Raw genomic sequence first — 17245 nt, forward strand, 5'->3', positions numbered from 1 at the left:
CTTATAAGCAGGCTGTGTCCTAACACATGCATAAAAAGGCAAATTAAGATTGTCTTCCTCTCCCATTTCTTAGTCCATATATTTTCCTTATACAACATTAACATTCTTTTAACATTCATCTGTTAAAACCAGGAAAAACATCCACTTAAAATGTTTTGTGCATGAATTCACAGACCCCACAGATTTCAGCTGTGACTGGCTCATCACTTTCAATACTTAAAGAAAACAAGTATCAAAGACTGTTCTAGAAGTATGAGATATAAAAGCAATGGGAGCTTTTGTATGCAAGAATTGTCTTGCTAGCTAAAAATTCCTTCCTAAGAGTTCTATGCTTGCTTACAGGCTAAATTTCATATTAGAATCAAGTATAAACAAAAACTACATTTAAATAGTTAAAACTGCAGCCTAACTATCCTACTTACAAAAAGAACTCAATAAATGAGAAGCTATATGACATAACATTCTGCATCCATTCAATTCTTACCACTGCACCTGGCTTATTATCACATGCAGTATACAGTGCAAAAAGGCCATGGACAATGGAAAAATGTAGTAGAGATCAAAACTGTATTTGGTCTTAAGACTGGCAGAAATTGCTATGAAAATCAGAAATGCATAAAATAGAATATGAAAAAAAAACAAACCAAACAAACAAAGCTTAAAATTAGCAACAAACTAAATTACCTAATCAACACTTAGAGAAGAAAAAAAAATCAATAAAGTATAAGATAGGTCAGTGCTCAAGGCAGAGCAACAAAAAGAAGAGTGCTCCATGCACTATGGAAATAGGCTTCTTACACATTTCTATTACTTTTCCTAGTGCACCGTGAAAAACATATTTTGCATTCTTTACCTACAAGCTACCGAGATCTTACTCATTATTCTGTCCATATGAATAACAACAAACTCTGGGAAGAAATGCTTTCTTCAGTGTGATGCTGTAAAATTTCGTGTGAAGTATAGGCTAAATAAATTTCTGTACATTAGGTTTCTGAAAGCTTTCAAAGCATCCACAACTCTATATACAGCAGAACTGAGAAACAGAAAACCAAAACACCTGATTTAGGTGTTCTGTGAAAACTCTGAAAAGATAATTTGCTCCTTTGGCTACTTTAGAGTTGGATTCCATTTGAAGAGTAAATACTACTGAACTCTTATAACAGTAAAAAGAAAAAGAGTGAAAATCCTTGCCAGAGGGATTGTGTAAATCAAAACCACGCTTTTCATAAAAGCACCAATCCTAAATCCCACTGTGCCTCTTGTTACATGACTACCTACACAACATACTACAGACTTTTAACTCCCTACCTAAATTGAGGTTACAAAGAATGAAAAGTGCCTGATCTAGGTTGACACCCACATTCCAAAGAAGCCACTTCAAGATACACATCTAAGCTTAAACAAAAGATAAGGATAATAGCACTTAACTCTAAAATATGGAGCAGGAGGAAAGAAAGAGAGAAGCTCTCATTATCCTAAAATTAAGCCCTTTGAAACAAGCACCCAGAGCTGAAGTTACAATAGGAAGAAATCTAAGCACATTGAGGCATGGAAACGGACTTCAGGCAGCAGAACATGCACATCAGCTCACACAAATCCTTGCACAAGTCCCTCAATGAGAGATTAAAGAAATTACACCTTTATGGAGTCAGAACCAAAATACTTCAGACACTTAAAAGCTGGAACAACTTGTTTCCTTTAGGATAACATACCCTGCAACTTGTGTTAAATAACCTGCCACACTGAAGGAAATATTTAAATTATTTAATTACCAGAGAAAAAACAGTAGAAGCTAGGAGGACCTAAAAGAAACCGAGGGAATGAGCAACAAAATGGAGAACTGACAAAGCAATAAACACTGCATGCATAATATAAATCACCTAGAATTATACTGGAATATAAACCACAAACTTCAGAACTCAGAATTGCTTTAGAGGCTCCCATAAACCATTTAGCTCTTCTGCAATCAGAGAGGTAATAAAAAACAAACTTAGCCTGAATAAAACCTGGAATAACAAAATGCCATGAAAGCTATTAAATCATCCCTGCAGAAGTCAATGGGATGCTGTACCAGAGCACAGTGCTCAAATCAAGATACATTATCTTGAAATAATAATGCAGTGCTGGAAAGCAGGAGGACAATCAGCGATTCCAGCAGTACCACCACAGCCCAACTTCCTTTCCCCTGAGGTGAAACTTCCTATGTCCACATTCTAAAGATCAAGAACTGCTCTCCTCAAAGAAGAAATACAGCAGAAATGCACATCAAGTATGGCACAATGTCTAGAACAAAGAGAGGACTGTTTCTTCCACATTCCTCTCAATGAGAAAAAAAGGGAAGTTTGTTTTCAGTTTTAGAACTGAAATGTTACCATGCCAGAAATGAAAGAAGATGGCATTTAACTCCTGGCTTGCTAAGCAACCTGTGCACTTTCCTTAAAGAGGAAAGGGGGAACTAGACCATACACTAAATGAGATTTTTTAAAACTATACATTTATAAATACATCAAGATAGTTATCATTATAATATTCTCTAAAAAACATAAAACGAGATTTAAAATCTATAGAACTAGAGTTTCTAGATAAGGGCCACCAAAATGGTAGACTTTATGATCCAGGTCTGTGCCACAAGTACCTTTTTCCCATATCTTTCCAAAGACTGGAAGAGCAATGGCCCCAGCATTCCCAAAGGAAAACTGCTATTGCTCATAATGCTCCAGGAAGTAAATGCAACAGACCACCATGGACTCCAAATGTAAAATGGCATTCATAGCAGTGAACTAGAGCATATGGTTTATTTCCTCCTCTTAGGTCTTGGTGAAAAGGAAGAGTAAACCTGCCTGAATGCTAAACAAGTAACAATCACAAAAACATACATTCAAAGCTCAAACAAGTTCTGGAAAAGGCTCTTCGGACCTCTTGCTTCAAGATGTGTATCGACAGCTTATATGAAATAAGGGGAATGTTTTCTACAGGTCCACAATATTCCTCAGCTGAGGGATTTCTTGCTTTTTTCTGTGAGGCAGCAGATCCAGTGTTACTGCCAGAGAGGACAATGGCCTGGACAAGTGGGTGGCCCAAACCATTCTAGCAGCACCTGCCCTCCTTACCATGAAATCACTTTTTCTTTTGTACTGATGTTTATTACACAGTTTTGTAAAGGCAGAAGCTAAACCTTGTCCAAATGATCTGATTCAGTACACACTATGTAAGAATTAGATCAATTAAAGGGAAGCTGGAGGAGGTTAGCATCTCCCAAAATGAAGTGCTACTGCCTCTCCAGAAGGCCTTCAATATCCTAAGAGCACCTAGAAGGAAGAAACACCAGCCCAAAAGGAAATAGTTCAGGATTTCAGACAGTCAAGCTGTAAAGGTGCCACAGGAAAAAGAAAATTAACAAACTAAAATTTCTTCTCTTACTGGTGTTTTTAAAATAGGTAAGTTGTACCTAAAATCCATTTTCCATTCTATGAACTCCAGTAAACTTATTGTAATGGAATACCAGATTTTTCTCTTCCTTGCAGGCAAATTATGCATAAATGGCAGTTCACTTCAAAAAGAATTGTGCAAATATATTTCAATACATACTCAATATATTTCAATACATACTTAAATTAAAAAGTTGACATGACAAATCGATGAAAACATGAATCCTCATTAACACCTCTAGTAACCTTAGTCCAGCTATACTTTCACTCATCAAGCTGTCCTTCCCCTCCAAAAAACTCAAGTGAGAAATGCTCAATAGGACCTAAAGCACTTTGCTTGTAAAAGACATTATTTCCATAGTAAGCAGGCAGATCAGAGTGTTGTTTAACTTTGAAAATTGATTCTATTAACAAATAAGACATTATTTCATGCCTAAGAAATCTTCCTTTAATCTAGAGATGCAGCAGTTTTCAGACTTTTCCATTTTGATCTTTTTCAAGGGAGTAATCCTTGAAACCAACAAAAACCAATCCCACAAAACACTGGCAGGAAGCAGATAAAAATATATTATCCAACAAAAATGCCTTCAGCTCCTGCTAACAGCTCCTTTAGAAACTGCTCAAGTACAAAGAACAACTACTCACATAAAGAAAGCATTTCTGAATAGCAGATAATATGAGGGATAAGTGGCAAGAAAGCATCACTGTGTGGAAAAAAAAACCAAACAAAAATATCATTCACATAATTAACAATAGTGTTGGCTTGTCATATACTGTACAGGGAAGATATAAAAGGATGCTAATCTTTAAAGAGGCAATAATCAGGGTAAGAAAAAAAATGAGGACTAATATGACTAGCAGTGCAAAAGCTCCCAAAGGCCAGTTTTGGATGGGAGTGTCACACTGCTATGTATGGCAACAAAGATGAGTTCCCATCTCAGAAACCACACATCCCAAAGACAATTAAACTAAAAAAAAAAAAAAATAAACTAGGATATTAATCTGGTGTATTTAACAGTTCTTAGATATTATACGTTTTTGGAGCCTGTAGTACCACTTCAGCCTAGAGAAAAAGAGGATTACAATCCTTTCCCTGACAACATGATTCAGGAACAGTATGGGATGCTAACTAAGAAGAAACAAAATATTCACCCTCTCAAACATGAAGTGCTTGGTTCACACAAATGCTGCCTATCTTGCAAAAGGAGGAAAAGAGGCTACTTTCTAGGTAGAAAAAGCAGATTCCTCAATTATGTAACTTCTTTGGAAGAAGATGATGGTACTGGGTCTTTAATTTCTATATCATTCCCTTTATTGTACAAAGAAGTTTCCAAAGTCCATTTCCATCAAAATATTAGACTTACATCTGCATTATGTATCCTTATAAAACACATATTTTAGAGGGTGTTGCAGGAATATGGCTGGAAGTCGTGCCAGAAACTACTGCATTACACGTCCTTTCTGCTATCTAGGTGAAAAGGAGAGCATACGTTATTTAGTCCGGAAGACAGAAAAGAACAAGTCATTGTGGATTGAGCATTTGCTGCCAGAACAGTAGAAATGCTTTTTATGCAGCAGGAATTTCCCTTTTAAAACACATACAGAATTCTTTGTCAAATTGAAAAGGTTTAATAAATTACCAATCAGTTTTCTGTTTACTTTTGCTGTGTTGGAGGTCAAAGGGACACTGTAATCACAGTTCATTCACAAAGCAAAAAAGATGCATAAACCTATGCAAATACTTGGTTAAAAAAGCTTTAAGAAGAGCCCATGTTCTTCAACAATCAATACAGCAGCAATGTGGAAAAGTCTATTATGGTCATATGATCTATCATGATTCCCATGAGAAAAGGCTGAGACAACTGCAACAGTTCACCCTGGAGAAAAGAAGGTTTTGGGGTGACTTAATTGCGCACCTCTAGTATCTGCAGGGAGCCTACAAGAAAGATGGTGAGAGACTTCTTACAAGAGAGTGTAGGCATAGGACAAGGGGAAATAGATTCAAACTGAAAGATGGTAGGTTTAAGTTGGATGTTAAGAAGAAATTCTTTACTCTGAAACTGGAACAAGCTGCCCAGAGAAGTTATGGATGCCCCATCCCTGGAAGTGTTTAAGGCCAGGTTGGATGGAGCTCTGGGCAACCTGACTTAATTAAAGGTGCCTCCTGTCCACAGAAGGGGGGTTGGAACTAGATGGTCTTTAAGGTCCCTTCCAACCCAGAACATTCTATGATAAACACAGATAGAAGAAGTAATCAAAAATAACAATGAGAGCAGCCTTGACATACATGCTGCTAAAATATGCAAATACAGTAACAAATTATGGACTGTGCTCCATTTTCAAAAACTCTAAATATGAGCATTCCTACAACCCCACCATTCAATACTAAATACTGAAAATCAAGTTAATATATCCTCCTCATCCTTAATCCAGTAATACCTTTAAGTTCTGATGCACCTAATTGCAAAGCATTGCTGTAGCTAAAGATTATCCCCAGTCAGATAGATCCTAAGAAATCCCTTAAGCCTCCTTCTTCCAGAGGGATGAAGCAAGACCTGAAGGTAACAACATATGGAAAATGCATAAGAAATAGCAGCCTAACACAGATAGTATAAAACAGGGCCACACCCAGAAAAATACAGCTCTCAATAACTAGCCTCCATTGAAATGACATCTCCAGTGTTAGGTTTTTCAGGTTTTGTGCATCACATAGCAGCTACAGCCCTGTCTGCACAGCCTGGAACTCAGGTACACAGCACAGAGCCCTGCGTAGCCAAGAGCCACCTTGAGGACAAAGCTGATAAAACAAAAGCTGATTTTCTTGCTGGGAAGAACAAACACATATAAAAATGATGCTTTCTTATGAACAACTAAACACATTTATAGCACCACATGTGCCTCCATGCACACCCTGGTAACATTCACTGGCTGCAGACCGCTTCAGTCATGGATGTTGTGTGTGAGGCACTAGGGGTAAGCCCAGAGACAGGGGTTGGCTTCATTTCACAGGATGTTCTCAGAGGGATGCTTCAAATTCAACTCCACTTGTCTGCTATGACACATTGCCCTCTCCTCTGCCTAAAGCACAAGGTGACCCAGTGCCCAGAGAAATCAGTGGAGCAGACATGAGGTCACAGACTTTCCTAATCTTTTACTATTCTCTGAAGAGGCATAGCCTGAAGAGCAGCTTGGGGCTTGTAACCCCCACACTGTAGGTGTGTCAAGTTGCCCACAAGTAAATGGCATATATCCTTTAACACTTCTGAGGTACACTGACTCCCTGTTACCCTCTCTATCTGCAGCACCTGCACAACTGTACCCATTAACAGCCAAAAGTCAGATTAACCTGCTTAGCACAGCTAACATTAGTGTTAACACTGTAGGAACGTGTTTAAATTTGACACAGTAATTAAAGTAAATCATATGTATTTAAAGTACACTGTTCCAAAGGCACTCTCAAATCACTGCAGCGCTGTAGATAATTATGTATAGCACTCAGTGCACTGAAGAAAGACGATGAGGAAATGTTCTTGACAAAGTGAAGGGAGCTGGTGTGCTCTGAACATAATCTGAAGAAAGAATATGGGTGTTTTATAGCACATAACCCATAAATTAAGCTGTCAATAAAAAGAGAGAGAATAGGAAAATAAAGGCAAAAGAAAAACAGCTATTCCTTCAAATGAACCTCAACTGCTAAATTCCTTTCTATAAATCTAATTGTATATATTTTAAAATCCAATATTACTTTGTTTTATTTCCTAGATGACAAAATCAGCACAGAGGACCATGTATTTCTTGATACCAATTTGACAGGCAATTATATTATACTTTTCATGCTCACTGGTATGCCACAACAGTTAATTTATTAAAAAATCAAAGCTCTGTAAAAACAAAGTTATATCTGTAGGATATTTTCATGAGACATTGTTTTGCAGCTAACAGCCCCTAAAGAAGGAAAAAACTGGTAGATGAGAAAGGGTTCAACCCAAAATGACTAACAAGGAAGAGGAAGGAAAGCGCAGCATGTGAATCTGCAGCAAAATCTAACATAAGTATTGATCTCTGCAATCAGTAGCAGGTTGTCTTTCAGATCACAGGTACTTTTATAGTTACACAAATGTCCTTGCTCGCCTAACAGTGAAGGTCTTAAAACAACTGAGCTGATTTTTTTTCCTATTTTTTTTCAGGGGCTAAGGCATCCTGTTCAATCTGTCTATTGGGTATCAATTAAAAAGAAAAAATCCAGAGAAATAGAGTAAATAACAGATGATATGGTAACAGAAAATTACAGCATTAGCATAAGTAGAATAAGCAAACCTAGAGCAGCACAGCAGATTAACAACAACTACATCAACATAAACCTGGTAAAAGACAGTTTTTTAAATGCTCTTACACAACAGAAAATCTGGAAAGGCAGAAGGCTCTTCTGATGCTGAACTTATACACACAAAATAAACTCAGGTTACAGTGCTGAGAGATGTATGCATCTTACCCGTGAGTACAGCTTTAGCTGAAGGGTCTGCCAGATCCAGTGCAGATTTCCCATCGGTGTTCCGAATGTTTGGATCAGCTCCGTGCTGCAGCAGCACTGTGCAGGGAAAGCAGAAACAGTATCTTACCTCAGGTATACACAGGTTATTTACTGTCAAGTGTCTCCTCGGCATGATGAAGGCATAAACAAACATTGCACAATTTTCTTTATTTTTCCTTCTGTTTTTTCCTCCCTCTCTCTCCCTTTTTTTCTTTTTTTTTTTTTTTTTTTTTTTTTTTTGTTAAGCACTGCAGCAAAGGATCTTCCCTAGGCTAAGGCTAAGTTGGCAAGTTAAGATATGGTAAGACCACATGACTTTGCATGATAAACATGAACCCTGACTCTCTTGCAATAGTCGGGTTTGGGTTCCTCCTGACAGCTAGCTGGTATGCTGTGCATTCACTGACTCACACTGGGAACTCTGCTGTGGAACCTGCTCCTGCCTTTACTACCACTACTGCTGCTTGTTACCACTCCTGTTCCTTTTCCAGCTGAATATTCCAAGTTACCCCGCCTCTGTAAGTCAGCAACACTCACAGCCTTTCAGTGGCTCATCACTTGCATAGGAAATGTTAACCATGGCATATCAGCTCACCTTCAAGAAGTGGAACAAATAGGGTAAGATTTGTAACCTGCTACCCTGCAGACTGGATGCTCAGAGGCTGTTTATACTCATTGGTATTTTTTTCCCTACTAAGCCTACAAATACATGAAAGTTCAAGTACATAAAACCACCTAGAATACAATATACAACCATAAGGCTAGGAAGGCATTGATACAGTAAACTACCAACTAGAAAAGTTCATTAAAAAATCCCAGTATTTCACCTGTGAACCCATTATGTTGTCAGAAACAACATAATGCAATACAGATCACAACCAAGACATTTTGTACAAAACTGGAAAACAAAGCCCACGGCAACATTAGAGGCCTGACAGAAAGGCCCCAAATGTCATGCAAAATAAGCACAACATATTACAAATTCAGAGCAACACACTTATTTTGTACAGGTGAATAACAGGACAGTATACAGAAACTCAGGTCACAGAGATGAGTAATAAAAAACAGCTGACATTTATGGTTAACAACATTTGTTGTGATACAGCTGGACTGAAGAAGTCAAGACAAAGAAATAGTTGCAAACAGTTTTTGTAACTAAGGGTATAAAAATACTTCACACACAGAATTCTCCAGAAAAAACACAATCTAATTACTAATACTGCATATATATACATACACACACATATGTATTTTAAAAAAAACTTTAACCAGGAAACACTTTTCAGAAAACCTTTTTTTTATAAATTAAAAATTTAACTGGTACTATTGTTTTTATTCAAACCTCTTTTCTTATACATTTCTGACTTCAAATTATTTAAACATTGCCAAACTTCATATATTTTAACTTACAGGGTGCAATGCTACATGCTTGCCCCCAAGCTGAATTTTTGCAGAAGTCTGGTGCTTCAGTGAAGTAAATTGACTTATACTTTGATGAGAAGGCACAATTGCCTGATATTCTTGAAAGAAGACTCAAGTAGAAAGCCTATGAAAAAACCTCAGCTTTTTTTGTTTGGTGGTGGGGTTTTCTTCCCCTGTGTCAAGACAAAAACACCAAAATGGGCGTGGGGGGAGAAGAACAACCAGCAAGCACGGGCTCACTGAATCTTGTCAGGATCTAGCACCTACGTTTCTGAAGACACCATCTGTGCCATACGTGCTACCACCCACTGAGAGATCTTACTCACGGACAGGTTTGAGACTGAGCCAGCCTCTCCAGCCACTCAGGCACATTCCAGTAGGAACAGGCCAACGAGACCTCTTGCAGATTTTTTTTAAACACAACAGCCGGTATAGGAACTGAGTATGGAGAAATAGATTCTGTGTGTCCCATCTCTCTTCCGTTGGATGCTGTTAGTGACTCCATGTACCTGGGAAGAGGGAAGCCATTTGTCCCAAGAGGCACCAGTGCAGGAGTAGTATCTTGAAAGACATTACCAGCAACTAATTGTCTATCAAGAGAAAACAGGCAGTACAAAATACTGAACACAGTTCTGACAGGACCAGAAGGCAACAAAGGATTCACATGGCAAAAAGCCTCAGACAAAGAGCTTGGAAAAAAACTGAAAAACAAGATGTGGCAGGGGAAACGATAATAGCCCAGAAAAAAAGTCCATGAAGAAAGACCAAGACAGAGAAATGACTGGGATCTGACCCATTCGGAGGTTTGGACTAGCATGTGATGCCAAGATGAGGCAGGTTAGGGCAAGATAGGTGACTTTAAAAAATGCCAAATAACAGATGTAGAACTCTCAAAGGCATCTGAAACTGCCTGAGCTCGGTGCTAAAACAGAAGCACATTTTCAAGTCTCCTGATTCTTCCATCCTATGCAAACCAATCAAGAGTGCTTCCCTGCCACTTCTGCTGGCACACACAGATGACAACACACACAGTACAGCTTCCAGCTCCTCTCCTGGTAAAATGACAAAGGATTATGCACTATATCTAACCTGTTCAGTCATACTAATGAACCATGAGGGATTTGGCCACAGCTTACAACATAAAACTTCTGTGTCCAGTTTTTAGGCCTTTTAAAACCTGGGCAAATACATAAAAAATTTACTAACAAGGCTTAAGCTGGTTGTCTGCAAAACCTGGAATTATTGACCGCCTGTGGAACACACATTTAAAGGCCAAATGAGGTTCAGAAAAATAACGTATCAGAACTCAATTGCTGTAACCATGAGACTCATCCTACTTGTCTCTGCAATCATTCATCCCACTCATCTTCCAGCTTCTCCAACAGCCACAGGTATGGTCCTGGAGATACTGCCCTTACTCAGTCCTAGAAACACATCTACACCATGAAATTAAGGCAATGGCATCTTGGCAAAAGAAACCAATTATAAAAATACAGACTGCATTAGAATGCATATGAACAAAGGAAGCAAATGGGTCACAAAGCTTGTCTTATTATTGTATTTCCTATATTGACTATTTTATTCTAACATCTCTATATCTTTTAAGCACAAAATTTCACAGAAAGATATCCCAGTGAGCAATGTTGTCATCAACAGGAATTAAGAAGAGAGATCCAGCATTTGATGTTTAGGCTATCAGTATAACACAGCTGTACTCCAATACCTGGTGAACCCCAGGTGGCTTTTAATTGAATGTTCTCCTGCATCTTCAAAACCTTCAACACTTTAGCCCAAAACTAAGTCTCTTCTAACAACAGGGTATTTGACATCTAGACACAGTGTGTCTCTCTAGATTTGCTTTTCAAGACACCAGGGACGTAAAAATTGCAAGATAGATCTCCTCTGTGGGGAAAAAAACTTTCCCTCTCTAAAGAAACACAACAGGGCAAGATAATTGTTCTAAATAATTGTAGCTATTTTGCATTTCAAACACTGCACATTGGTTTTAGAGGATGGTTTCTGAGTAGCCTGAAAAGGGGATGTGGAAATAAGTTTCTATGAAGAAACTTCTGTTCCAGTTCTGGAAAGAACAAAATTGTTCCTTGTATTGTAAGGATGTTGTGCACAAAAATTAACTCCTAAACTTTGTTAATTAGTATACTTTGATATGCTGGTCTATTTCCTCTGGACAATGGGGACATTGGGGTGTATCATTTGTCTGTATTGGAGGCAGTGCCCTTAATAATCTAGCAATATCATTAACAGACTAGCCCTGCCTTTTCTACAGACCATATTGTACAAACGGTATAAAGAAAGTCTTCTTCTTACAGAATCTTCATATTGCATATAGATGTCAAAAACCTGTAACATTATCTATAGTACAAACATCGACTGGTCTGGAGTTATATTTTTTACCCTCACTGCAACTGCTAAAATACTTCAGGTTCTGATTTACACACACTATCTGAAATACCTTATTTAATTACACTGCTATTATATCAGATCAGTACTAGAGACAAGAAAAACCATAAGTATTACTATATGTTTTTTAAAGCTGCTGTATTGCATAAAGCATATACTACAACCACTACTTATTTCACATTACTGTCAACTCACTACAGCAGGATAACTCCTAAAATAAGACACTTGGCCCACAGCCTCCTGGCATAGGTACACTGAACTGTGAAGTTAACCAACACAACCTCATTCAGCTGTCAAGAGCAAACATTTTTACTTTTGTTCCTTTCAACCTTCACATTTTCACCAACAAGGTATGGCAAAAACTTCCCCAGTAGCTATCAACAACTGTGTTTTTACTGGGGTGGGGGGAAGGAAACCATCTACACAGAAACCATCACCCAAGTACTTAGTCCTTCCTGCTTCCTACTCCCACAGTTGAAAGTGCACCAAATGAAAACACTTTTGATTGAAAGACATAAATACAATGGAAATAGAATAGGGATAAAAATACATTTGTTTGTTCATATTAGCACAAAGATCAGTATAGTTCAGATATGACTTCTCTAGGCCCAAAATCTACAGCTTCTGACTATCCCTACAGGAATGTTGATGGAAAAGTTCACATTTGGTTTCAAATCAGATGCATGCAAATACAAAAAAAAAAGGGCAGGTCCAAATTTTTGACTGTTGAGTGAAAAATGCAAGAAAAACAGGAAGGCCTCCCAGAAGTATCTGTACTGCAAGCTACCAACTGCTTTTAATTATATTTCAAGAGCTGCTCACTGCTGTACCATTGCCTACTCTCTCCCCATCACTGTCCCACTGTCTTGTGCTTGGCATCCATTCCAGCTACCCCAGCTTTACTATATATTCTTTCTTTCTTTTCAAATTCAACTTCTGGAGACGATCTCCAAAGGTTTTTTCAAATCATGTCACTTGAGCTTTATCTACTTACTCCTGAAGAATCAAGGTACAGAGGATACAATCTAAGAAAAAGATTCTTTTTTATTTACAACACAGCATTATCTTCCATTTCTCTAAGTGGCATCTCTAGAGCTGGTCAGTCTCTCACTAATTTTAGGTCCCAGGAACACACACCTCTCAGTCTAGGCCTTGTGTAGGATGTTTCCAAGCTAACAAAACATAACGTGCTTATTTATCTCCACATTGTGAAAACATCTAGACAACACACTGGAATCCAAAGTATAAACTTCTCTCAGCCAATGCTAAATGCATCTTCTCCCCTAACCACCAGTACATGTAAATCAAACTACCAGCGCATGTCAATCAAACCACTAAAGTTTTGAAGCTTTTCTCATGTTACAAGAACACCAGTTTCTTGCCTAGATATTATACTTCTGTGATTTAGAGTCAATAATTCAATTTTGGCAAGTTACCAGATACATAAGCCTTTTTGCTAATGACCATATATAACAAAAGTTGTAGCACCCTAGTCTTAGCTTTATAAAACTGAATACACAAGATATGAGTAATAACATCAACCACCACGGTATCACAGATTAAGTTCCACCTCTGTGAGCAAACCCAGTCTTGTCTGTGTCATGGAGAAACAAGCTGTAGTACCCATGAGCCACTGGAACTGCAAGGAAAAACCAGGAGAGACAATATCACTACAGAGCTCTAAGGATTTAAGTATCGCTGCTGCACCTGATGACATCCATAGCCTCAAACATCACTGCCAGCTCAGTCAAGAGGAGTTGGAAAAAAAGGAGAGACAGGTCCTGTGCTCTGGACTGACCCTCTGTAGTGAATGCCATCAAAGTTGAATGAAGAGAGGATTAAGAAGCAGAAAGGCTAAGCACACTAAAGCACGTAGTTCAGAGTCAGGATAGGATAGAGGCAATAACCAGACATATCTGGTAGATTCCTTGGCAAGAAGACATGATAACCTGGGGGCAGATCAGAGACAGGAGTGTCCAGAAGGCTTTTGAACATCTCTAGAGAAGGAGACTTTCACAACCTGTCTGGGCAACCTGTTTCACCTAGACCACACTGGCAGAATTGCCACACCTAGCCCTGTGCTGCCTACCCTGCTTTGGGGGGCTGCAGCTGCAAACATTTGGTCAGGCAACAAGGCAGATTAGAGAAGCAATCACTTGCCCAATCCTCATGCAACAACATGACATGCTCTGGTTGGCACAAACAAGGACAGCACAGGGACACAGGCTGGTGATAGGAGTTGAAAGGAGTAATTTTGTGTTTCTAGTTTAGAGTATATCTAACGTTACCAGCCAAAGTCCTGCTGGGTCAGTGTGAGCTGCCTAGTGCTTCCCATCATTTTGCCTTCTCTACTTCCCTTGTTCAAGGCATTCCATTTCCCATTATCCCAGACATGGGTTTGTCCCCAATGAACCAGCATGTTGGTTTTGTTCTTTGTTGGGGCCAGACAGAGCAAGAGACAAATAGACCGACTACAGTAGTATGAAGCAGAAGCTTACAAAAGCCATGTTAGGCTCCACTATGTTGAAACAAAAAAACTTAAAGGGCATTAGGTGGTGTTCCCCAATTGCCTAGACAGAAACAAGAGTTCTGACAGCAGCAGGGAGCAGCAGACAAGTAGCAGAGAAAAAGTGATAAAGTTCTGAGCAACAGCAAAAAGTCAGGGACTGCTGATATATTAGGAACTAGGAGGGAAACACCTGCGAAATGCCTCAAAGAAATTATGGCATGGTCCTCTAAGAAGGGGGTAAGGTTGGAGACACAGCTGAAGCATCTCCATACCAACGCACACAGCACAGGCAGCAAACAGGACGAGCTGGAAAGCTACAATCTAACCACTATCACTGAACCATCATGCAAAGGACCACACAACTGGAATGCTGCAATAGACAACTGGAAAATTTTCAGAAGTCACAGGCAAGAAGAAAAAGCAAGCAGGTGGTTGCCCTCCAAGAAAAAAAAAAAAAAAAAAATAATAATAATAAAACCATATTGACTCTAGAGAGCTGCCTTGGAAAAACAGCAATGAAAAAGTTGATAGCTTATGGGTAAAAATTAGGGGCTCAGCCAACAAACCATGGCTGGTGTTTATTACAGTCTACCTCATCAAGGGAAGCTTGTTGATAATGAGTTCTTCCTTCAGCCACAAGAGGTGTCATGTTTGCCGGCTCTGATCCTGCTGGGGGACTCCAATCACCCTGACATCTGCTGGAAAAGCAGCACAGTAAACTGTGAGCAGTCCCGGAGACCCTTGCAGACCCAGTGAAGAATGGACTAAGGACTCCAAGTTTTCAGAGCACACTTTCAGTTGCTGAATGAATTCATGGTTGGGATCCCCCAGGAGCTGCCCTCAGGGACAAAGGAGCTGAACAGAACTGGCAGCCCTTTAAGGACACATAGCCCAGGAGCTCCCAAATTACCACGTGTAAGAACACAGGTAAGGGAAGCAGGAGATAACCATGACTAACCAAGGACCTCCTGATCAAACTAAAGTGTAAGAAGGAAATGCACAGTTCTACAGAAACACTGGCTAGAAAAAGGAAGATTGAAGTAAACATACTCCCCCCTTGACAAATAAGACATGAGAACTAGCAAAAACCAATATGGAGAAGGCTGAGCTATTCAACAGTTTTTCACTTCAGCTTTCAATATGAATCTCTCTTCCCACATTCTCAGTTCCCTGAACCTCAAGGCTGGGACTGTAGACTGCAGTTCCCTCCAATCTAAGCGAAGCTCAGGTTGAAGACCTCTTGAGATACTTGAACATACATCAGTCCACAGGACCCACTGAGATGCATCCCAGGGTTCTGAAGGGACAGGCTGATGTTGAAAACAGCCAAGCAATTCTCAATCATATCTGAGAAGTCTTAGCAGTAAGGGAAATCCCCAGACTGGAAAAACATCAGGCTCATTTTTAAAAAAGGTAAAAAGGAAGACACTGGGAACTACTAATAAAGCAGCCTCAGTCCACATCCAGTAAAATCATGGAAGATTCTCCTGGAAGACACATCAAAACATGTGGAAGACAGCGAGCTGCTTAGAGACAGAAAGGGCAGATCATGCCTGACTCATTTGGTAGCCTCCCACAATGAAATGATTCCATCAGTTGACAGAGGAAAAGCAGATGTCATCCACCTGAACCTCTTGCAAAGCTGGAACATCCAGAGAAGTTGTGGATACCCATTACTGGAAGTGTTCAAGGTCAAGCTACCCAGGGCTTTGACCAACCTGATCTGGTGAACACTATCCCTGCCCATGGCAGGGGATATGGCCTACATGATCTTTAAAGGTCCCTTATAACCTAAACCATTCTATGATTGTAGTCCTGCAGGCCAGTTCCTGGAGATCCACAGTTTTAAAACTTATACAGATAGATGGTGCTAAATGGTCATTTTCAATTAAAAGAAAGCTAGCTCTATTTAAAAATGCTACTTGGACCAAATGTGATGCGATCTGGATAAACACAGCACCAGCTTGCATGTTTCTGTTGCCTTGTCATTAGATACACAATGCAGCAACTGCTGGGGGGCATCAGTATGTGGGAAGAGACAATTCACACAGCTCAGAATACGGCTCTCCTAGCAGAGGCATTTCTTGCTTTACACCTAAAATGCCCATTTAGTCCAGCAGGGTCAGAGGACAGCCATATCAAGTGTCTCCCTTTATTGACACAGATCTCATCTTTGAAAGGCAGCTTCTCGTGACTCCATATGCTGTGGAAACTGCCTACAGTAACAAGATGCAATACCAAATTGAGCAAAGGCCCAGTAAATGATTAAGGTGAAACAACACTTAAAGATCAGAGATCAGGTTCCTTCAGCTTATTTGAGCAATTCACAGAAAGAGGCTTCAAGGCAGCAGTAAGAAAACAAAGAAGCATCATGAACAAGGTCCCCCAGTACTACCTTTTTGCTTGCTTGTTTTGAAGAGAAAAAAGGTCTAGACAAAACCAAAAAAGTACACAGCATCACTTTGAAAAGGATCTTAACTCCTAATTTTTCAGGAAGACTATTCTGTCTCAGTCACTGTTTGCTCCAGAAGCACTTTCAGACTTTGCTCAATGAAGTTTCAACCTCTTAGTAAGACAACCTGACTTCCTGTCTATATCTCCATACCATAAACCTCACTTCTCAATGTACTGCAAGACTTCAGTGCATTCTAGGTTTAAGCTGGCACTAGATGTTCCAGAGATCAGATTTATCTAATCAAAGCAAGGTAGGGAGAAGGGATCTGAACCAGACAACCAGAACCACAAGTATCACTGCCACAACAAGAGCTCTTCCAGCAGGGGAAGAAGATACTTTTTTTAAAGGCTCCCTCCTCCTTCTGTGATTGCCTTCAAGTCTTACCCCCTAAGTAGGTGCATCCTGAGTTACACAATCCTGACTAACATGCTCTAGGGAATCCTGCTTGAGTAGGGAGGTTGGACTGGATCCCCTCCAAT

At 39.4% G+C, this 17245-nt stretch overlaps 1 protein-coding gene across 1 annotated transcript in view; it reads right to left on the reverse strand.

Annotated features, from left to right (window-relative positions):
- Positions 1-17245, reverse strand: part of TNKS (tankyrase) — a 127693-nt gene that overhangs the window by 90809 nt on the left and 19639 nt on the right. The window contains exon 3 of the mRNA XM_063156565.1: positions 7921-8016. Within this exon, the coding sequence (XP_063012635.1) occupies positions 7921-8016 (96 nt within the window). The remainder of the gene's footprint in view (positions 1-7920; positions 8017-17245) is intronic.

The sequence above is a fragment of the Melospiza melodia genome, chromosome 5 (genome assembly GCF_035770615.1).
Source record: "Melospiza melodia melodia isolate bMelMel2 chromosome 5, bMelMel2.pri, whole genome shotgun sequence".
In the NCBI taxonomy this organism is placed as follows: Eukaryota; Metazoa; Chordata; class Aves; order Passeriformes; family Passerellidae; genus Melospiza; species Melospiza melodia.